Source organism: Dermacentor silvarum, chromosome 9 (assembly GCF_013339745.2).
Source record: "Dermacentor silvarum isolate Dsil-2018 chromosome 9, BIME_Dsil_1.4, whole genome shotgun sequence".
In the NCBI taxonomy this organism is placed as follows: domain Eukaryota; kingdom Metazoa; phylum Arthropoda; class Arachnida; order Ixodida; family Ixodidae; genus Dermacentor; species Dermacentor silvarum.
The window spans coordinates 127,340,153-127,363,003 of NC_051162.1; the positions used below are offsets into that span (position 1 = coordinate 127,340,153).

The 22,851-nt window shown below is 45.2% G+C and overlaps 2 protein-coding genes across 3 annotated transcripts in view; both read right to left on the reverse strand.

The window, feature by feature from the left end:
* LOC125940049 (uncharacterized) overlaps positions 1 to 799 on the reverse strand; it is a 42,408-nt gene extending 41,609 nt beyond the window's left edge. The window contains exon 1 of the mRNA XM_049655722.1: positions 786 to 799. The gene's annotated coding sequence lies outside the window, so the exon portion shown is untranslated. The remainder of the gene's footprint in view (positions 1 to 785) is intronic.
* The window catches only part of LOC119464268 (uncharacterized), a 46,515-nt gene extending 29,688 nt beyond the window's left edge, over positions 1 to 16,827 (reverse strand). The window contains exons 1-5 of one of the 2 annotated variants that reach the window (XM_049655717.1): positions 16,648 to 16,827; positions 10,429 to 10,577; positions 9,831 to 9,898; positions 9,378 to 9,461; positions 3,320 to 3,458 (exon numbers count right to left, since the gene is read on the reverse strand). In XM_049655717.1, the coding sequence (XP_049511674.1) occupies positions 3,322 to 3,458; positions 9,378 to 9,461; positions 9,831 to 9,898; positions 10,429 to 10,577; positions 16,648 to 16,812 (603 nt within the window). In that variant the 5' untranslated portion in view covers positions 16,813 to 16,827 and the 3' untranslated portion in view covers positions 3,320 to 3,321. Of the gene's footprint in view, positions 1 to 3,319; positions 3,459 to 9,377; positions 9,462 to 9,830; positions 9,899 to 10,428; positions 10,578 to 16,647 lie in introns of those variants that run through there. The other variant, XM_049655718.1, reaches the window with a different exon arrangement.
* Between the last annotated feature and the right edge of the window lie 6,024 nt (positions 16,828 to 22,851).

Genomic DNA, 22,851 nt, shown 5'->3' on the forward strand with positions numbered 1-22,851 from the left:
CGTCTTGTTTCTGTGGAGCCTGTGTTCACCGAGACACAAGGCGACTGGTAATATAAACGCCAGGCATGCGTGGACGGCGACGACCGTTCGATCCGTTCGAAATGCGCTAGTCATTCTTGGTTTGTTAGAAACCGTGCGCTGCACAGACATTCAGCTTGGAATCTGACCACCTTAGGACAAAACTCGGACCAGCTTATAAGCTGTGACGTCTTTTTATTTGTGGCGTTCATTTAATGCAGCTAGCGTTGTTCGGGGCTGTCAGCGACAAGTTGAAAGCTCGTCAATTTCATTGAACACTGAGTTAGAGACAAGCCTGAGTAGCCGTCTCATAGTGAATAAATTACATGGGCTTGAAAATAGAGTTGTATCGCTCCAATCAAGCTGATTTGACGCCCTTGCAGATGTCGTATGCTAAAACGTAATCTAAAATGAAATAAATTAAATAAATTCAGGCCTTCTTGTTTTATAGGTTGCCTGCCACCGAGGGAAATTATTTAATCAAGAATTCAGAATGCATGACGCTTGTCACCTGCCAGGAGCTACCACAGTTTCACTTGACTGTCTGCTTTGGGCAAAAATAGTTCACATGTCGCATCCTGTAACGTCGGTTAACTTGTTTTTGTGAACGAACTCACTTTTGTCACGTACACGTTCTTATTTCGCTCGTTCAACCTAACTAGCCGCATTGGATGTGGTGACACAAAAACCGATAGGATTTGAAGAAAGACAGGCAGGTTAACAAGAGAAAGTTACGGTTGACTGCACAGCAGCTCGAGGAAAAATACCTTTCTGCAGGCTTCACTCCTTCTTTCCACTTGGTAGCCATCCGAGCCAACAATGGGGCACTCGATTCACTTCCTATTTTTCTCCACTAAAAAAGTGCAGTTCGGAAAAGTGCTAGCTGGAATAGCAGCGTACTTCCGCACACATTTTTAGTACACAGTTCTCTGAACTGCGGGCATAGTCACAGTATTTCTAACCAGGGCCATACTCAGCATACCGAATGTCTTGAATTTTGCAATGACCACGTTGATGAGTGAAGTTGATGAGTGAAAGTGAGAGTGAACTTAAGAAGGCTACTGTGGTACTTACGCTAGTACATTATTTACAACTATCAGTTACATTTTGCTTATGACAAAAAAAAAGGGGCTTAGCATTATTTAGTGAACGATACACCGCGGCAGGCCATGTAATGCGTAGAATGGATAACCGGTGGACCATTAGGGTTACAGAATGGATACCAAGAGAAGGGAAGCGCAGTCGAGGTCGGCAGAAAACCAGATGGGATGATGAAGTTAGGAAATTTGCAGGCGCAAGTTGGAATACGCTAGCGCAAGACAGGAGTAATTGGAGATCGCAGGGAGAGGCCTTCGTCCTGCAGTGGACATAAAATATAGGCTGATGATGATGATGACACCGTAGAATTAGATGGTTGCATTGGGTCGGGCAATTACGCACCTATGCAAATAGTCATGTTTACTTCCGCCTCATGAATTTACACTTATGAACAAAAACCTCAAAGCTCACCGACGCATCGGAGCATGTGTAAACTGGCGTTCAGTTCATAACAAACTAGCACGAAATTCCAGCGCGAGACTTAATGTGTGAAGATCGGCTGTGTATATCGTCGAAGCCGGTTATAACAAACAGGATAAATATAGTTCGATATATCCGGTGATCTGGCATATGCCCAAACTTCCCTATAACGAGCTTAAACCAACCTTCATTCAGGTTTGACAGTATAACATGATTTCAGAAAGCGGCAGTTAATCCATTTGTTATTTGTTATCAGATTAGTAGAGACGTCGGCCGATGCGAAAGACTCGTAGCCGAAAAGATAACCTGATAAGCTCGGCTTCACTGCGCTTGATAAGTACTAAGTCGCCCACGGTACGTCCTTGTATTGCAATGACAAAACTTCTATTGCGTAAGGGCTATCTGTGATTAGCCACGGCGGTGTCGCGTCTACTGCTAGACACGAGAGCGGTTACGGGAAAACTGGATAAAGTTAAGCTCAAGATACAGTACGGTACGCTTCTGGTATTGCTGAAAAAATGTCGCAGTTTCGCCCGAAAGGCGAAGCACCGATTGCGATAGCAAATTAGTAGAGGGCAATTCGGAGTAGGGATAGTAGTTTTATCGGCTGCATAAACTTATACACATTGGCTTACAAACTGAATTAACCATCATGGTGTCAGCGCGCACAAGCAAACATGAATAGATCACACTGAATGACCGCAGCCAACGACTGTCAAAACGCTGGCAGCAAGCGCAGGTTCGCGCGGTCTATCGCTTCAACGGAAACTGAGCGGCGAATGCACAGAAGCATACAGAGGTCAGAGCCGTGTGGAGATAAGAGACGGTGACGGGCGACCGGCACCGCCGGGCAAAGGAGAAGTTGTTGGCAGAGGAGAAGCTCCCGACCCCGGCAGCCGCATTTCGACTGGGGCGAAATACAAAAAACGCTCCTGTACGTAGGGGCACGTTCAAGAGCCCCAGGGGCTGAAAATTAATCTAGTGCCCGCCACTATACGGCGTGCCTCATAATAGAATTGTGGTTTTGGCACGTACAGTCCCATAATCCAACTAAAGTTTAACTCCTCCGCCCCGGTGCGATGTTCCGTGTGAGAGAATGACAGCGCTAACCTTCTCGGAGGTTATGAACATTGGGGCACAACAACGCCTCAAACAAACACGTCTCGCTTTGTGTTTTCTGTGTACTACGCGAACAAACAGCAGTGGTGCACGCAAGGTAACGTTTAACATCAACTCACCAATCTCGTACGGTACTAAACGCTGAAGAAATTGGGCATTCGCCGTCGACATCGCGGCTAATTACCGCCAATCAAAGCGAACAGCACACAACGCTTCGCTTTCGTCGATTCCCACGATGCGAGGGATCGGCAGGAATTTTTTTTAATCGATTTGTTTGGCAGCCCTGCTTGCACAGCCTGGAAGGATCGGGAACACTAAAACCTACCGCGCGCTTTGAAGTGACGATCGTGTGTTGGGCGACCTCGTTTGGCTTCATTCGTGTTGCGGAATGCTCCCATCTAGTCACTTCCTTCGCCCATGATAGGCAGATGGCCAGTGACCAAATATGTTCTCTAAACGGCAATACAGCGCCAACGAAGTTGGAGGAAGAAGCAAAGAAACCATCGCTTTAGAAACATTTATTCTGCCCGTTCTAAACATACTGTATTTACTGCAGAAGAAGCAACCACAGTTTTCTTGACGGGAAGCATGTTCGTAGGGCTTTAGAGGGTCACGTGAGAAACAAATTGCAGGGGAATTTGGAGCGTACAGGACGTGCGTATATTTTTATTCATCGCCGAGAGCGTCGTCACACAGGCCCTCTTGGTAGGCTGGAACTTCCGCGTCGCATATGTCTTCAAACTGATCGACGCATTCTTGTGGAAACGATGACACGTATGCTTTTGGGACCCACAGTATGCATACTAGAAGTTGAAAGCGAATAATAAGAAATACAACTCATATTAGGTGTTTATTGGCTGTGTTTCTGAAACAAAATACGTGCTTCCATATGCGTGCATCCTGTGCCCGGCGAATGCCGGGCATATTAAAGCAACAAACACACACACACACACACACACACACACACACACACCACACACACACACACACACACACACACACACACACACACACACACACACACACACACATATATATATATATATATATATATATATATATATATACTTGAAATTAGTATTTCACGCAGGAAATGACCTAATGGCGTTTTTGGACCTACATTGTGCACGCCAGAAGTAGAAAGAGATAACAATAAATAAATAAATAAATAAATAAGTAAATAAATAAATAAATAAATAAATAAATAAGGTTAACAAGAACATCACTCTTGCACACGGTACGCGTTAAGAGACTGTGCTACTACAAAAATGCAACTGTATGTGACCACATTTTAGCGGTGGAAAGACTTAATAACATAAAAATATGCAGTAAAGCTAGTACAACATTACCGGCCTGTTTTGAACCATGATGCGTGAAATAAACATTATTAGCTGTCGATGTCAATCTCTCGTATTCGATATTTCACTGCGCACTAGATTGTCAGAATTAATGCACATATTTCAACTAAGACGTGTCTCTCATGGCACGTATAGTTTGAACTCGCAGTCAAGTAGAATGATTTTTTACTGCCTTAAGAGGAAGCTCAAGCTCGAGCTCAACTTCGATTTTTCTCTTGGAATAGATGTAAACCGCAGATGCGCTTTCATTGGACAACCACTGGACCAATTTTGATGACACCTGTGGTATCTCACACACACACACAGAGAGAAAGTTAAATTCTAGCAACTCTAGGAAGCCGAATTTCGATTTAGGGCTTCAAATATTTGACTAAAATTGCCGAATCTCAGTAAGCCTTAAAAAATAGAAACACCAAGTTTAAAAACCCGCAACGGTGCGCCAAAAACAGATGTCGCATCTGTGTAAACTATATCTGTTAGAGCCTCTAAAGCGGCCAAGTTTCATGCAAGGGGCGTTAATTAAAGATTTTTCCTGACCCACTTCATCTGGACCGAGAGAAACGAAACTTGGTACATTTACTAGGCCTTCTCTAGATAGATGTCACATTGGGACACGCACTTCTCCATCTCTTTATGTAAATGTAAACACCTCGCGTGTAGAGATCGACAGATAACTCTGGAAGCCACGTTGTGACTTCGAAAATCAGTCTCATCATCTGGAAAACGCTTGCCCTTCAAAAATGACTTCATTATTGTAAGCAGGTGGAAGTCCGATGGTGGGAGGCCGGGTAAATAAGGGGCATGCGGTAGAATTTCTAACCCACAGCTGCGTGCTTCCATCTGGACAACATGAAAGTTGTGAACTGGGGCATTGTCTCGCAGAAGGCGGACACCTATGGTGAGCATGCCACGTCTCTTGGTCTTGACGGCCTCCTGAAATTTCCGCAGCAGCACCATCTAGCACCACGCCATCACTTGCAAAAGAAAGATCCTTATCAGCTCAGAGCTCCAAATTGGCATGTAACATATAAAGACATATTAAGACATATTATTACGTATGTACATAGTATGCCCCAGTAATAGCGGTACCCTTTGCTAAGAGATCTATCAAATTTACTCCGTGCTTCCCCAAAAGACTGTGAGCATGACCATGCCGGCCGAATGCCTTCTTTAGAGGCGGCGAGTCTGGATGCTTCCATTGCATCGACTGCACTTTTGTGGCCGCGGTGGCTCAGTTAGCTAAGGCGTTGCGCTGCTGAGCACGAGGTCGAGGGATCGAATCCCGGCCGCGGCGGTCGCATTTCGATGGAGGCGAAATGCAAAAACGCCCGTGTGCTTGCGTTGTAGCGCACGTTAACGAACCCCAGGTGGTCAAAATTAATCCGGAGCCCTCCACTACAGCGTGCCTCATAATCAGAACTGGTTTTGGCACGTAAAAACCCCAGAAAGAAGAAGATATTGATGGACCCAGCTTTCATCCTGTGTGATCAGTCCTCCTGATCTCCACGGCATATTGTCAAAAGTGCCTAGGAGCATTGTATTCGTTCCTGCTTCTGGAAAGGCATGTGCAGCCGGGAAACCCAGCGAGTGGATGCCTAACGCATGCGAAGGTTGTCTCAAATGATTTTTTTTCATGTACCCTACACTAATCTTGACATTTTGGGTTAGGTCTCGAATGGTTACGCGGCGATATTCCAAAATTGCGGCTTCCACGCTTTGGGTGTTGTCTTCGTCGATAGCGGAGTGCAGCTGTTTCCACCGAAGTCAGACATCACATTCCCCACACACGTCTTTCATCTGATCAAACGTCTGCCTTGGTGTGGGGCATTTCAAATAAAGGAGCTTGATGACTGCTCTTTATTCCAATGGGTTTGTTATCCCACGTAGTTCCACTACAACACTTGCAAATGAAAAATCGTCATCAGTACAGAGTTCCAAATTGGCATGTAAACTATACAGAGATTTCATTACGCAAGCACGATTTCAGAATCCTGCAATAAATAAAGGTGGGTCAGGGAAAATCTTTAATGAACCCCCCTTGTACACTAATTTGCTGCTTGCATAAAATTTGTTAAATTATTGGCAAAGCAATTGCAAAAGTCCAATTTACAAATTATGGTATATCTCATAGCGATGCATAACGCATGAATTATGTCAGCTTTAGCTGTAATATCAGTTGCAGTCTACAGAATCGCGATATAATTTTTTGTTACCGAGTTACAGACTTGTAAACTTGTTACTTGAGTTTGCTGACACTCAAAAGCTTTCAGGAATTTTTCTGAAATATTGATCACATGAACTGAACATTCTCTTCCTATATTTACTCGATCTTAGCTTTTTATTTAAATGCAACAAACCTCCTCAAAATCGGTGCAGTCGTTGCCGAGAAAAAGTTGTCGCAGTTTCACCCGAAAGGCGAAGCATCAATTGCGATAGCAAATTAGTAGAGAGCTATACGGAGTAAGGATCGTAGTTTTATCAGCTGTATAAACTTGGACATGCAGCAGCACCGGCAACACGCAGACCTGTTGTCGACGCCGTCGGCGTTTTGCCCGCGTTCGCATCAAACGCGCGCGGCGTTGGTGACTGTTGCTGGTGCCTCTGGGGACGGCTCGGAGGTTTTCGACGAGATCAGAACGAGAGACTCGTCGAGCAGCATCGGAAGTCTTTACCATTTTCTCGCCTCAAAACGTTTTTATATAAATTAGGCATTTGGTGCCGCAGCTAAACGTCGCCTCCCTTCCCAACCCCACGCTCCCCCCCCTCCCCCACGGCCTGTCGCACGTCGGAAGAAGTCGCGTAGTAGTAAAGGCTCATTCACACCAGCGATTGACAGTGGTCGCGCGACCAAGTTGGTCGCAAAGCGACCAGTCGCAAATGGTCGCAAATGGTCGCTTTTCTCGAAAAGCGACCATTTTGGGCCAGTCGCTCACTGCGCGATTTTTCAGTGGCACGACCGTGGTCGCAAAGCTGCTCAACCAATCAGCGTCACGCCGAAAGTGATGTGTGTCGTCGTCCACGCCAAATGCAATGTCCGCGTCACGATATGCAGGCTACAGGCCGGTAATTGGTGTCTTGTCTTGTTATTCTGGGACGCAGCAGTTGCAGCAACGTGTCGAATGTACGCGGTCGTATTCGCTGGAAGCTAAACAGCAGGAAAAGAAAGCACAACACAAACCCTTTTTCCAGCTGCCGTTCGTTGGATGAGCACGCCACCCAAAGGTGAACAGCGGGTGAACAGCTTTGCTTTAATATTATGCACCGAATAACACGCAATGCGAACTAGAAATTACAACTTGCTCTCGATAATACTCGTTGTCATGCGCACAAAGTTCGGGCAGGAGGCGGCTTGCGTGGCCGGTCACTTCACGCGAGCGGAGGCACGCACGCACCCACGAGCGTCGCGTTTTCCTCGGAGGCTTCCGCGCTGCCACAGCTGACACCCCGGCGGAGCACATCAGCACAGGGACGACGTCTTCCTGTTCGCTCGAATCAAAATCCAGCCATCGCTCGAATTAAAATCCATGGCTGTTGCCGGAACGCGAAACCAATTTACACAGTGCCAGCGAAGTGCGCGCTAACTGCGTAGATCCCTAGAATTCTCGCTGAAGAACGAGAATGTCCGGGATTGCAACTTGCAGGTCGCGCTCATCCGGGTTTGCCGGTGTGAACATTAGTCGCCTTCGGTCGCTTTTTGTTCGCGAGTCGCAAATGGTCGCACGACCTCCTCAAGTCGCCGGTGTGAATGAGCCTTAAGTGGTTCGTGTGGAAAGGGAAAGGTTGACGCTATCTTCTGCAGCCCTTGAGGGAGCACGGCTCAGCGCCAAAGAAGTCGTGCTTGCTCTACATATATGGTGATTGTAAAGGAGGAAAGAGACGCTTAATTCTTCAGCCCTTCAGGGAGCACGGCGCAAAACGCGCGTTTGTTCTCCGCCGTGCGTTCACTCCCCGTGAAAGCGCGCGTCCCTCGCGCCATTTCACTAGCACATACAGCGTCCGGCGCGCGGCGACTATTTCATCGCCATTGACGTTATACGGAGCCTCACGGCGACGGCGACGCCGACGGCAGAAATCCGCTTTGGAGTGTCCATATAATTGCTACCGCAATAAAACGATTTCTCCGTTCTATATTGAGACGTGTACTTGCTTATCTTTCTCCGGTGAGCGCTTTTCACCGGCTAACAAATGTTAAACGTAATCGCTCAGCGCAGGACCTGGGCCGGTATTTTGTAGCGATGCCTTATGACTTATTCTGTACTAGTCTTATCATCCACCGCTCACGGCCGGCTGATCCCGTTGATAACGCGAGCGGACCGTCGCTCTGACCACTGACAAAGCGCGATAAGCGCGAAAATGCATTAGCACCGGAAAGGCATCGCTACAAAATACCGGCTCTGACTGCATGTATCGGAAGTTTCTCGAATGTTATCGATAGTTCTATCCGTTGTCTTTTGTCACCGAACCTTGTGTTATCTGATCGTATGCGCCACGCGAATTGGGTAGCACTTTCTGGAAGGCATGTGGGCACCAGCGTCTACGCTGGAACCTTCGACGCGTCATGCATAAAAGCCGACGCGCTTGCCCCTCTGATCAGATTTCTGACGATCGCAGACAGTGTTCGCTGCTATCGTTATGCTTTGAATGTCACTTGCTTTTAAGGGCACAAGTTCGCCCAATAAAGAGAGTTTTGTGATACACAGTATTTGCTACTGTGTTGTTCACCGTCACTACTATGTTACAATAGTATTGAGATAGTAGTTATGGTGCAAAGCTTGCTCTCAAGGTTGTAAAATGTCCTACAGGGCGTACGTACATGAGTATTTCCGCGTTAGCAATCAATTCTTCCTGTACACCTGGACTGACAAGCAGTGTGTACACGGCCGCTAAACAGAAGGAAATCCACATAGGATTTAGAATGTCATCCTGCTCGGTGATCTAGCTTGATTATATATGGAGCTTGAATAAATTCCAAATGTGCAAAACAATTTTACGGACAGGTCAGAAAACAGCACAAGTGCTCTCTAACAACTGCTGTTTGTTGAGCAGAAGTGAAAGAACAGTTCATGGTCCGTACATGCGTGAAAATCAATGCTACTAGGGGCGATAAAAAAAAAAACCACTAGGGATCTTGTCAATTTATTCTTTCTAGCAACCTATTTTCAGCCTTCTTTAAGTTTACGTGTTTGAAGTTTACGTGTTTTTCTTAGTTCACTTTTAGTTTATTTTGCATCATTAGCCATATTATTTATTTTACGTAATGTGAATACGCTTTGAACAAATGTTCTCAACGGCAGCAATTTCATTAGCATTCAAGTGATTTGTATGGTGAAATAAGTTAGCGATACTGTGAGATCAAGTTCTTACCTTCGCCCTTGTATGGGAAATTTGCAACGACGCAGTTCTTATTATTGGTGTAGTCAAACTTGACTAACGTGGGATGCTTCTTGTCTGCAACAAAAACAATCAAACATAATAACATGCTGATAAAATATCGAACTCGAATGAATCTGAGTGTGTCCTTTTGAACTGATTGGTTTCGAGTTGGTTCACTAAAGGAACGAAATTTCCACTCATGCGTACGTCAAAGTTTACGCGAGCTTTTCTTAAAATTTCTATAGAATCGATATGTATCCCGTACACATTTCATGTAAAGTTGTGCGGAAGAGATATGGAATAATTGAACTGTATACCAACGTTCCAGTAGGGGCAGCCCACGTATTGTTTTGTCCTGGGGTTGCACTGTCCTGTTTTGTTAGTTTAGTTTTTGTTGAAGTACTGAGAGAACCAAACAAAAATATTTAAAAACGACGTGCTCACCATGGTTGACAATGGCAATTGCCGTGTCTTGTGCAGGGCCGGGTTGATATTCGACCACGAACGTGTCTCTGCAGGGGTCACCATGAAAACAATCTGATTAAAAGCAGGTTTCCTTCGCGGTGTTCTGCTATATCTATTTGCTATTAACGGCTTTTCTGGTCAATTGCCAGAAAGAAGCAGCGAAAATGGAGCAAAAGTAGTCTAAAGTAAGAGTTCCTAGAGATGCTAAATGCTAATTACTTATTATTGACGCCAGTGTCATCGGCGATCTGTGTGCAGACAAACAAATATTGATATCGCTGTATTACCGCAAGCTATGGTAGTCAGTTCTAGTGACTGGATTTAATGTTTTAATACGTAAGTAGTAATATAGTAAGCCTAAGTACGCAAGTGACTCTTCGTTAACTGTACTTACTTGCTACTTTTCGCGGTTGATAAGGACTAGGATGCCCCCTTCGTCGAGCATTGTTAGCAACGTAGAAATTAGTATATCATTCCATTGAACTAAGCATTTTGTAGCATTATAGAATATTTACACCTTGACGTAGTCTTTAGGGAGTAACTGCAGACTGATGTTTCACTTATGGAAGCACCTTACTTTTTTGACTCTTGGTCACTGTGCAGATTCCAAGTGTAAGTGACCGTTTTGTTCGGCTCGTATTCTGTCCGGTCGGCGGTCACACACTTCAGGCTCGGGTCGTTGCTGGAAGTGTACAGGGCTACAGCGTCCGGAAAGATCTCAAAAATCTGCGCACAGAATTACGCAAGCGATGCCGCGATGTTGACAGTAGATTGACTCAGTGCAGCTTCCAAGCAGGTTAGATGAGAAGCAATAAAGAAAAAGAACACCCTTCAAAGGGAAGATAAACGACATAAAGCAGACGGCACGAGTCCTGTGTGCGTCGTCTGCCACGGATGCATCGAAAAGCTTTGTTTTCTTTCGTTGTGTAAGTACGCCCTACCGGACCAAATTAGCGCTCTGTTGAAATGATAAGCCCACAAGCGCCAGCTGCAAAACTTCGCTTGCAGGGTTAATTAAACGCCACTTATCAACGAGCAACGTCAACGAATGTTATGACATTGGACAAGATAGACAGATGAAGAGTGTCAACCTGTCTAGCCATCATCCTCTCTTCTGCAGTCTTCCTGCTGGAGAGCTCTCGCTGCCCTTTCTCTCTCTCGATTGTGTGTTCGATGGACGTTTAAAATCTGCCCCCCCCCCCCCCCCCCCCCTCTTGTAGCGTCCACAGACAAACATATCTTGACTCCATTGTAGTAACGCAACCTAGAGAAGCTAGAGTGATTGAATGGAGTGTTTTAATGAGCAGGTGCCATCTTGCCCCGAAACATTTCAGGGAAATTTCTGCGTGGACAGCCACGTCTGCTCTATCACTATTCTTTGCCGATGTTGTATGCCATTCTCTCGCTCTTGCTTTTTTGGCACATGAAAGGGGCACTAAAGAGAAACATTAATTCAGGTTAATTAGTAAATTACGCTCCCACATTGTCAAAAATGTCAATGTTACAGTGAGAGCACGCTTGATAAGTCCCAAAACACGCAGAAACGAAAGACATGGTGGCGGTGACGCCTTAATGATCTCGAACCAGCCAGCCACGATGTCATGGATTTGGACGGCGCATGTTAGGGCATTCAATTTTTTTATTTTTAAAGATGGATTAGGTCGTATCCTGAAGAAGTCAAAGAGTGGACTCGCCAAGTTTAGTGAACATTTGTTGCTCCATAATGGTTTAAACACGGTAACATGCTTTGAAATTTGTGACGTCAGACTGACGTGCGGCGCTGCGGTCTTGGTGAAATATTTGAAACATTTATGTTAGGCCTTCATTTTATTCTCTAGTAATCAACCTCTTACCACGAGAGTGATGAACATAGAGTTCTAAAAGAATACCTTATCAGTATTAACTGATTTAGTGTTTGTATTTAGTGTTGCCTTTATCACATCATGGTGGTTTTTAATTACCAATGCTTCTTGGGTATCTATGCTCACCTTTTCAGCTTGGGTTCAAATGAATGACTCTTTCATAAACACCCAGATGGTTCGTAGCGCAGCCTACCATCGGCGGCTGTTGTTGCGACATCATACTTAGCATAGCATGTGAATCTAGATCGTTGCAAGCAAGGACAACATGGTGAGCGAATAGTGCTTCTGGCAAGCCATCCCCAATGCCACGTTCACAGTTTCTTAATTTCGATTACCTCGCAACTTATCTAGAACCCTTTATCGTGTTCACTACACCTCTGCACGCAGCCATTGTCGCGCTTTCATATATATCTTACACATTCTAGGGCGACCAACTTCAGGCCTTTTTGCAGCCGTCTCACATATTGCATTTGTAATTCATTGCGCCAGCGACAGCTCATTACCACGTGTTGGTCGCTCATTGGTCATACCTGGTTTGGTCATACTGCGGCTGTTTTCAATAACTGACCTGTCCTGGGTTATACTTTGAGCCACAGCGGAATATAGTGCAAAGCGATCGATCGAGGCAGCTCGTGGTGGTAGGAGGTGATCTACGCGAACGCAGACGTGAGCTCCAACGCAAACACACCTTCACCGTCACGCCGACGTGGTCATTCCTTTGACGTCATTTCGTCGCCTTCATTCCCATCGCCCTTCCTCACTCCTTCTTTTCAAAGGCATCGTAATTTCTCCGTCGTCACTCTGTGATCTTCACTCCTTCATTGCCATACCACCGTTATCGTTCCGTCATCGACACTCTGACGTCGTCATTACGTCATCATCAATCCATCGTCGTCTTGCCATCGTCTTCCTTCTGCCGTCGTCACACCAGTGTCACCAGAAAGTTGTCATCATTTCATTGTAATCATTCCATCGTCATCATTCCTTTGTAGTCATGCGTGGGATCCGCGTGCTGCAGTGACCAAAGTTTACGTTGAGTGAGGCAATTCTCGTGCAACTTGGTCATACGCTTCATACTTGTAAATCGTCTCTAAAAAAGAGCAGCATTCCTCGCAAACACAATTGATACTAAAAGGCAGGCAAAGGCGGGCGTGCTAAACACTCACAGCAACTAGGAACGAAAAGAAAATCACAAACGTCGTCCTTTTCGGTTCCTCCTTGGGTCTTTGTTTGCACATCCTCCTTTTAGTAACCCGAATCTCTTCCAAGGTGCTCGAATCTCAGTCGTCATAAACACCAATGATAGCTTCACCTAAACTGATTTCCTCAGCGCATGTGGTACTGATCATTTTTCCCCATAGTGTCGAGGCCAAAGTCGAATGTTAGCGATTAGATGCCGATGACAGTAATCACTGCCACAGAACGGATTTTCAATGAGATATGAGCTTCAATTATGATGATGATGATGATGTATAGTGTTTAATGACGCAAGGGCCAGTTATGGCCAAAGAGCGCCATGCCAGTGTTTGTGAGTTTGCAGTGGAGCGATGAATTCTGAGATGTAGACGAGGCGTGGCTGTAAAGGGGCCTAAACAAAAAGTGCGTAAAATATATATGTACAAAAATCATGGCAGTGACCAATGAGGTGTACTATGAAAATGAAGAATGCATTGAGGAAGAAAGATACGATTTACAAAATATAACAGATGCCAGAATTGGTCAGAAGCACAAGTGCATAAACAGAGCCTTTGAAACACAAGGGCCTGAAGGCATGTGCTATAAAAATAAGCCATCACAGCGGCATGCTCTGGAGAGAGGATGCGCTACGAACTTATTGGGCTAATAACATGCAGCACAACATAGTTCAAGAAACTGAGGACTGTTTTGGCATTAAAAAGAGGTTGTTCACCAATAAACATCATGGTATCAAGAGGGATATGATAGTGGTATGCTACAGGAAAATGTATCCTTCTCTCCGTTTCGACTTCGCGACACTCCAGGAGGACATGGAGGACGGTCAGCCTCTCACCACATCTACCACAGGTTGGTGGTTCATCGCCAGTAAGCAAAAAACTGTGGGTGCCATATGTATGTCCTATTCTGAGTCGACAGAATAGGACATCAGTTCGCCGTGTTTTCGTTGTGGAGGCCCAGAAACCTATCTGTGGCCTTATCAAGTGAAGCTTATTATTTGTTTCAGCATCCCACAGGCACTGCCAGTGGCCTCGCAGTTTCCTTCGCAAAAAAAGGCTTCAGATCTGTGGAGGGAATAACAGTGGCAGGATTAATAGCTTGCGATGTAGTTGATGTGGCCAACTGGTCTGCTAGCACATTGCCCTCGATGTCTCTATGGCCCGGTACCCAGCATATAATGACATGCTGGTTTGATATATACGCTCTGCATAGAGTGGGATAGAGCTCAGTGAGTACAGGATTTTTGTGTTTGCAAAGTGACATCAGGGCTTTCACGACGCTTAGGGAGTCTGTAAATACAATTGCTTTTTGAAGTTTTGATTTCCTTATTTTATGAACAACCGATAATAGTGCATGGGCGTCAGCCGTAAAGATACTCGTTTCCGGGTGGAGTACACCAGATTCCGAGAAGGATGGGCCGACGGCTGCATAAGACACCCCGTATGTGACTTGGAAGCGTCTATGTAAACGTCTGTACACGAGTACTTGGACTGGAGTTCTAAGAAATGAATTTGAATGTGTGCTTCTGGCGCGTGTTAAGTGACCTCTACAAACGATGTATCGCAATCTATGAGTTGCCACTGCCACGGCGGTAACAGTTTCGCTGGAGTCATAGTACATTGTTCAAGAACTGGAACACCCATTTCCTCACTGAGGTTTCTTACACGCAAAGAGAACGGCTTTCTCGCTGCAGGTCGGTTACGGAAGAGTGTGGCAGCGGTCACGTCGTTTATTGTTCAATAAGAAGGATGTTCAATGTTCGTTTGTACTTTCAGGAAATATGTAAAACTGCTGTATGACCACTGCAGATGAAGAGACCACTGATTCGATTCTACGTAGAGGCTCTGGATAGGACTTGTCCTGAAAGCACCAGTCGCGAGGCGGATACCCAGATGGTGGACGGGGTCTAGGATTTTTAATGCACTTGGCGTTGCTGAATTATAAATTATAGACCCGTAATCAAGGCGCGAGCGGACAAGACTGTTATACAGGTTAAGCAAACACTTTCGGTCACTGCCCCATGTTGTGCGCGACAGAAGTTTAAAAATGTTCATTGTCTTGAAGCGTTTTGCCCTCAAATGCTTAAGATGGGGAATAAATGTGAGTTTATAATCTAAAATTATTCCTAAAAACTTGTGCTCACTGCTCACAGAGAGCGCATCTCCTTTGATTTCAATACTTGGGACAGGCGTTACGCCTCTCTTGTTTGTAAAGAGTATGCAAGTGCTCTTCTGGGCATTTATACTTTAAAACCATTTTCATCTGCTCATTTGGACGATTTGTTCATTCCAAGCTGCACTTGTCGTTCGCAGATGGCAATATTGCATGACTTGAAGGCTATTTGCACGTCGTCGACATAAACGGAATAAAACATTGTGCGTGGAATGACTGTATGCAGGCAGTTCATTTTGACAATAAATAGCGTGCGACTAAGCACGCCCCCTTGCGGTACAACGATCTCTTGGGTGAAGGGCCTAGACATAGCGTTACCCACTCTTACGCGGAATGTACGATTAGAAAGATAACTTTCGATTGTGTTTAACATGTTGCCACGGACACCCATCGCCGAAAGATCTCGGAGGATTCAGTAGCGCCATGTCGTATCGTAAGCCTTTTCTAGGTCCAGAAATACTGAGAGACAGAACTGTTTATGTATAAAAGCATCTCTAATATAAGACTCAATGCAAACAAGGTGGTCTGTTGTGGACATACCTTCCCTGAAACCACATTGGAAGGGGTCTAGGAATTTTTTCGAATAACTTGCAAATACAGCTTGTCAATGCTATTGGCCTATAACTACTGGCTAAGGATGGGTCCTTGCCTTGTTTATGTATAGGGATGATAACACTTTCCTTCCACGAAAATGGAATGTAACCTGCTGCGTACATGGCCACGAAAATACTTAATAGTGTTTTGTTAACGTACGAAGACGCCAACTGTACTTAGCTACTATAACCTAATATAATAGACCCAAGTTTGGATAAACTGCACCAGCTTAACCCTTGCTGCCTGGAAAGTCGGAAGTAAATAGAAGAGAGGAGAAGACAGGAAAGATTGAAAGTGAGAGAGAAAGACGAAGATTGAAGAGAAGGATAGGAAAAGGCAACTACCGATTTCCCCCGGGTGGGTCAGTCCGGGGGTGCCGTCTACGTGAAGCGGAGGCCAAAAAGGTGTGTTGCCTTCGCCGGGGGGGCCATAAAGGTCCAAACTCCCGGCATCGGCTCAACCCCCACGATCCCCTTTTCCCCGGACACGGCTAAGCCACGCACGGTTAAGCGTGTAAGTGTGGGAAGGTCCAACCCTCATGTGCTCGGGTCCGTGGTGTCGCAACACACCAAACGCCTGCTGACGCAGACGCCCCTGCGAGAATGAGCTTCAATTACATTGGTGAAGAAGCTACAGCAACGTTCGAAGCCAGCAGTAAATTGAAGGTACCGTGCGTGGCTCCCAATCTGCCTTGACTACGATAATGAATCTGTACGGAGAAATGAGTTTACCCGTCACTGTGCTGGTGCAAAACAGCAATGGAAGCGCTAAATTTTAACACCACCCATGCATTGCGTAATGACGCGAGGGTCACACGGACAAGAATATGAGCACCGTGTCTGTTGAGTCAGCATTCCGGCAGATTTTCGTAGTTATACGAACAAGGAAACAGCAAGGACTCCCCTATAAGCATGCGCCCGTTTGTAACATCTTAAATTAAATATTCCTCGCACCAGCGGCAACCTGTTCCTCACCTGTAATGCATTCGTCTTGTTTCTGTGGAGCTTGTGTTCACCGAGGCCCAAGACCGCTGGTAACAGGAGCGCCAGGCATACGTGCACGGCGACGACCGTTCTTGCCATTCGAAATGCGCTAGTCATTCTTGGCTCGTTAGAGCCGTGCGCTGCATAGACTGGCATCTGACTACGTTAAGCCAAAACTCGGAACAGCTTATAACCTGGGACGCCCTTTATTTTCCGCGTTCATTTATTGGCTGTAGCGTACTTCGTGACTGTGAGGGGCTAATTGAAATCCCGTCAAGTTGAATGAACACCGAGGTACAGACAAGCCTGAGTAGCCATCTCCTGGCGGATGAGTTGTGGGCCTCAAAAGATAGCCAGATTGCTTTGATCAAGCTGTTTTTACGTCCTTGCAGCTAACGTCTGTTAAAACGTGGTCTAAAACGAAATGCGTAAATAAAAATTCAGGCGTTCTTCCTTGTCTTGTAGCGCACTGCCCCGGAGCAATATTTTTCAAGTGAGGCTTTGGTAGCTCCGGACACGGGAAAAGCGTCACGCATTCCGAACTTTAATTAAACGTTTTCGCAGTGCAGAGATGGTATACATGTCGCATCGTACTAAATTGGTTCACTTGTTCGTTTGAACGAACTCATTTTGGCCACGTGCCCGTTCTTATTTATTTCGTTGAGCCTAACTGCGGCCGTAGTAGGTTAGGTAACCTAGTGAGTGCTGGGATTAAAGAAAGACAAGTAAGTTAACCAGACATAGCTGCGGTTGATTACACTGCCACTCGGGCTGAAAAAAGAAAGTGCACTTCCGGTTCATTCTTTCTTTTCACTCCATAACCAAGTAAGCGAACAAAGTGGCGCTCTATTTACCCTTGTTTCGCGCTAAAAAGAAAAGTACAGTTCAGAAAGATTTATCGCTGGAATAGCGGCGCACGTCCCCCCACACATGTTGAATAGGAACCACAAGCATAGTCGCATTATTTATAACCGGGGTATGTTCAGAATATCGAATGTCCTCGATTTTTAAATGGTCATGATCTGTTATCAAAGTTAGTGAGTTAATGAAAGTACGAACCTAAGGAGACTGATGTGGCAAGCGAATATATTATTTAGAATTATAAGCTGTTTCGTGTCCATAATAAAAAGGGGTCAGCGTTGCTGAATTATCAATATGCGCCATAGAGTTAAATTGTTGCCTCTGCAAATAGTCATCTTTACTTACGCCACATAAATTTACGCTTAGTTAGTGAACAAAAGCCTGAAAGCTCACCGACGCAACTAGCATTTCTAAACTCGCCTTCAATTCATATAGCAAATGAGAATGAAAATTCCGTCGCAGCATCTAATGCGTGAAGATTTGTTGTGTATACCGTCGAAGCTGGCGATAACGGGCAGGCTTGTGTGCCAAATATAGTTCGATATATCAGATATGATTCCGTATACACCCGAACTCGCTTATAACGAAATTAAACGAATTTATATCTGGATTTAACTGCATAGCGCGATTTCAGAAAGCGACAAGTAATTCGTTTGTACCTTATTATCAGATTGGTACAGACGTCCACCGCTCTGAACAGTGCGTCGCCAAAAAAATAATCCCTTCTTCAATGATTTCCCTTTGTTCAATAGCCGTTAAGTCACATTGACAAAACTTCTATTGCTTGCATGCTACATGTGGTTAGTCTTGGCGGCGGTGATCATCTCTTTATCACTCAGATCGCTGTCATGGGTTGGGAAAGCCCGGAAGCCAGCCAACGAAGAAATGCTCCTGCATTGTAGAAGTTTTGTTAATACGTGGGCCCAGGTGCTTATACCAAATCAATATATATCTGTCATTCCTTTGGCGGGACTTGTCTACTTCTCCTAATCCTGATTCGGCTTTTGGTATCTGGCATCTGTGCTCAACAAGTTCGACGGCCGACATCTGCCGGAAGAGATAGTCCTACAGCAGACGTGACTCGATATCTAAGCAGAAGGCCACGGAAGCGTTATTGCGTTATTTGGTATCCCCCGGAGTCAGTGAACGCCTGTATTACTTCCTTATTTTATTGCGATAGCAATTATATGGACACTTCCAGCGGATTTGTGCCGTTGGCGTCGCCGTCGTCGTCACCGTGAGGTTCCGTAGAAAGTCCAAGGGCGATAAAATCGTCGCCGCGCGCCGTATGTGCGATGGAATGCGCGCCGGGGACGCGCGCCTTCACGGAGAGCGAACGCACAGCGGAGAGCAAACGCGATTCCGCCGCGCGAAAGGCCGTGGGGGTATGGGAGGGGGGGGGCGACGCTGTGCTGCGGCACCAAATGCGTATCTTGCAAACGGGCGCAAGGGTAACCTGCCAACAAATGCGTTCTTGTACTTTGCCCCTGTGCCGGCTGTCGGTGTTGTCGCGCGCACCGTATCTTGAAAGCGATGTCCACACGGCTCTGACCTTTGTATGCGCTGTGCTTACGCCGCTCAGTTTCCGTTGAAGCGATAGACCGCACGAACCTTCGCTCGCGGCGGCGGCGGCCGCGCTTCCCCACGCCCGCGTTTTGACAGTGGTTGTCTGCGGTCATCGGGTGTGATCTATTCATGTTTGCTTGTGCGCGCTGACACCACGCTTGTTAATCAGATCCAAACGCCGTGGAAAACTGCGAAAAGATATCCTGCAGCAAGATAACGCTCGGCCACATTCTGCCAAACGGACGGCCGAAACAATAAAGGAGTTGGGATTCGAATTGCTGGAACAGCCGCCATACAGTGCATACCTGGCTCCAAGCGATTTTCATATGTTTGGACAATTGAAGGAAGTGCTCAGGATAAGAAGATTTGCAACCGATTCAGAAGTAATTCATGAGGTGCAAAATTGGTTACTTGTGCAACCCAAAATCTTTTTGCCGAAGGAATCAAAAAACTTGTGAAACATTGAGCAAAGTGCGTTGAAGTACAGGGAGGTTATGTAGAAAATAATGTCTGTTTCAGTTTTCTGTCATTAGAATAAATGTACCTTTTGCCTAAAGTCCCTTTACTTGTTGACTTCCCCTCGTACATCAGTACAACGCAGCAAAATTATGATTATGAACATCACGAATACTGGTAGTTATTTGACGCCGTTCAATAAACGTATATTCATATCCGTCTTTAAAATAGATGCGTCTCATATCTTATTTAAATATTTCCTTGCACATGCACATTAGAAAGTGTATATAAAGTTTCGACGGCATGAATGTTTCAAAGCCAAAAATGTAAGCGATGGTGTAATATGCCATCACCTTCCTGACACATTTTTTGACAATGACGCGTTTCTCCTCATAGTTTTTTATCGTACTAAATATAGCAGAACGCGCCTTGAAGCATGCGGAAATATTTTTCTATTTTTACGCGTTAAGCTAAACGCTCATTTGGTTTCAGCTGAAATCAAAGTCTGACGAAGAAATTTTCGAAGAACAGCACTGACTCGTTTTCTAGCACATCACTTTTATTGACTGCAAAAACAAAAAGAAAGGACATGAAACCTTAACAGCGCAACCACATCGGCGTCTTTGCAATAAGCAAGAAAACAAAACAAAACAACTACATTAAAATAAATCACGTAGCAATTGAAAAAAAAAAGAGTTCTTGTTTCTGGTACAAAAATGTCAGGGCGTTCACATTCTGTGGAGGTTATTCCGCTTTTCCATGACACTCATTTTCTTCTCGTGAAGGAGTACTGGCACAAAATTTTGCATCGCTTTGGATTCGGTACCTTAGTCACTTTAGGAACTTCTCGAGCACACAATAAATACAAAATAAATAATAATGTTTGCATTCTTTTTTGAGACGGTTGCTTCAAAACGGTTTTCGCATTTGATCGGCAATAACAGGTTATGATTGACGTGAGTCATGTTCTATACCCTCAGTCTTACTTTCTTTTTTAACGTCTTCGTTATGTTTTTTCGCATTTATAAGTCCCTGGCGTTCACTTTTGACATTTAAACGATGTATAGCGCCTCTGTAGTCTGTTAGATTTGCATTGTTCAATAAACACTAACAATAATTTAGTGCTGAGATCATTTTGTCTTCTGTTATAAAGAAGACAGCAGATGTTTATTACGGCGGTTAGAGGGTGGTGGTCCCGTGATCTGACGAAACTTTGCCAACATGCGAAAGTTAGCCTGCAGCCCGCAAACGTTAGTCCGCTGTATTAGATGTATAAGTCGCACTGTGATCTTAAGCGAGTTCGGTGTCAATAGTTCTCGTATCGAGAAAGCACGGCCAGTCGACAGTTCTACGTTATTGCATCAGGATCAATTCATCCTTCAGGACATTAAAATGGAAATGTCTGTTTACGACTGCGCGAACTGATGTCTACGTCATAACGCGCAGTATTCGCGTCATTCATGCGTCAGGCTTACACTCAGTACTCAACCTTTCTAGAGTATTCACAATAAACAGCCTTATTTTTGTGTGTATAAGCCATTGTGTAAACGTGTGCTGTATTGCAGATTTCCTCGATATCTTCCTTGCTCTCTTTTATCCCCTTTTTTCAATGTTGTTTCTTCTTTTTTTGCATTGTAACGAGATGACGCTTTGCTTGTTTCCACATTTTTTTACATTCTTTTTTGTGTTTCACATGTTATTAGCTTCTTAAACCTATTATGTACATCCCACTCCTGCCTAGGGCCTGTAAAACAGGCTGGCTGTACGAAATGAATGAATAAATAAAAATTCGTACAGCAGGCATCAACGTTTACATAGATGGGTTATTAGACTAGATAATAGATTATTTTTATAAGTACTGATATTTTTTTCCTCGTGTGTTTTTCTTCAAATGCCTTTGTATGCTTCCTGAAATAAAGCATTTCCAGCGATCTGTCCTGCTTCTTCATATGTCCCATGTCATGCTGGTAAATCTGTTTTTTTTCCCTAGATATATACCAACCAGCGGAATTGAGTACGCTGCTGCCTCTTCGCTCTGGCATACAGCGTTTCAGGGTTTGCCACGCCCGACTAGAAAGAATTGCGAATCATACTCGAAGAGTTTCATCTCATGGTTTCTGCCCTTTCGCTAGCTGTAGCGCATGGCTTTCTTATGCTTGCAGTCCTCCTTAACATACGTGCCAAGGAGCTCCTCCCGTTGGGTCGAGCTGCATAGCAGGCTCGACAGGAGAACAGCGCGAAAAATGAAGGACAAGAAGGGAAACACGCACCAACCCTTCTTGTCCTTCGTTTTTAGCGCGGTTCCCAAGTCCAGTATGTACCGACTAGCCCAAGCCTCTACAATGTTGCATTACATGCGTGTGCTGCCCCGACTCCTTAGGGAAACTGCCGCTGTATAACATGCAGTGGTTGTTAAAACACCTTGCTTGTAACCTAATAGTGATATGTTCGGACAACGCCGCGGATGCGGATACTTTAACGCTAAGCTTTCTTTTACCACCTCCCCTTCTATGACCCGCCCATCCAGGGTTTCCCTGTTGTCTGTCGGTCGATTTCTTTCCGAGTAATCTGGGGCCGACTCCGGAGACAGCGTAATAGTAAACTGGGTCGATGTTGAAGATTGTTTAAAGACAACAACATGGGTTGATCACGGCGACAGTGTAAATAGTAAAGCGGGACAATCCCACCCATGGGCGTAATCAAAACTGGGCCGAATCAGTACACTGTGATCATCCGGAGACTGGGCTGTTCCTTGCACCACCGAAGGATATTTGCTCTAGCAAGCGTTCTATTGTGGTTTGTAGGGCGAGCCAATCCTCCAAGCACTGCAATCCTGATAATCCTTATCTATTCCGGTCGCTCAGGTGTAGCAGGTGGTTCCAGCTTCTTTGCCGCTTCCCCCTGGTTCGGCGTTGGTGTCTCACCGAGTAGACGTTGCCGGGTTTCTCGCACACACCTGTGTCGTGGAGATTGGAGGCACAAAGAACATCTACACGAAAAGGGACATTTTGACATCCTTTGTCGCATTTGGTGACAAAGGACATTAAATGAAGAAAGGATCGTGACTGATGACAAACCCTGCGACGCGAGGGCAATTAAATGGTTAACGCCAGAAATGAACAGTGCTGTGTCATAGCCTGTGTCAATTTATTTTCGGGAGCGCCTTGTTTTAGTGCATGAAGGTATGTAAGAAAAATATTTATTCAACTTGGCGCGTGTGTGCAACGTTCCTTTGTGTTATGGTGCTTCATGTTATCATCATGTTGCTTTGTCAGGCTTGAGACCGCGAAGTGCTATGTCCCGGCGGTTTTT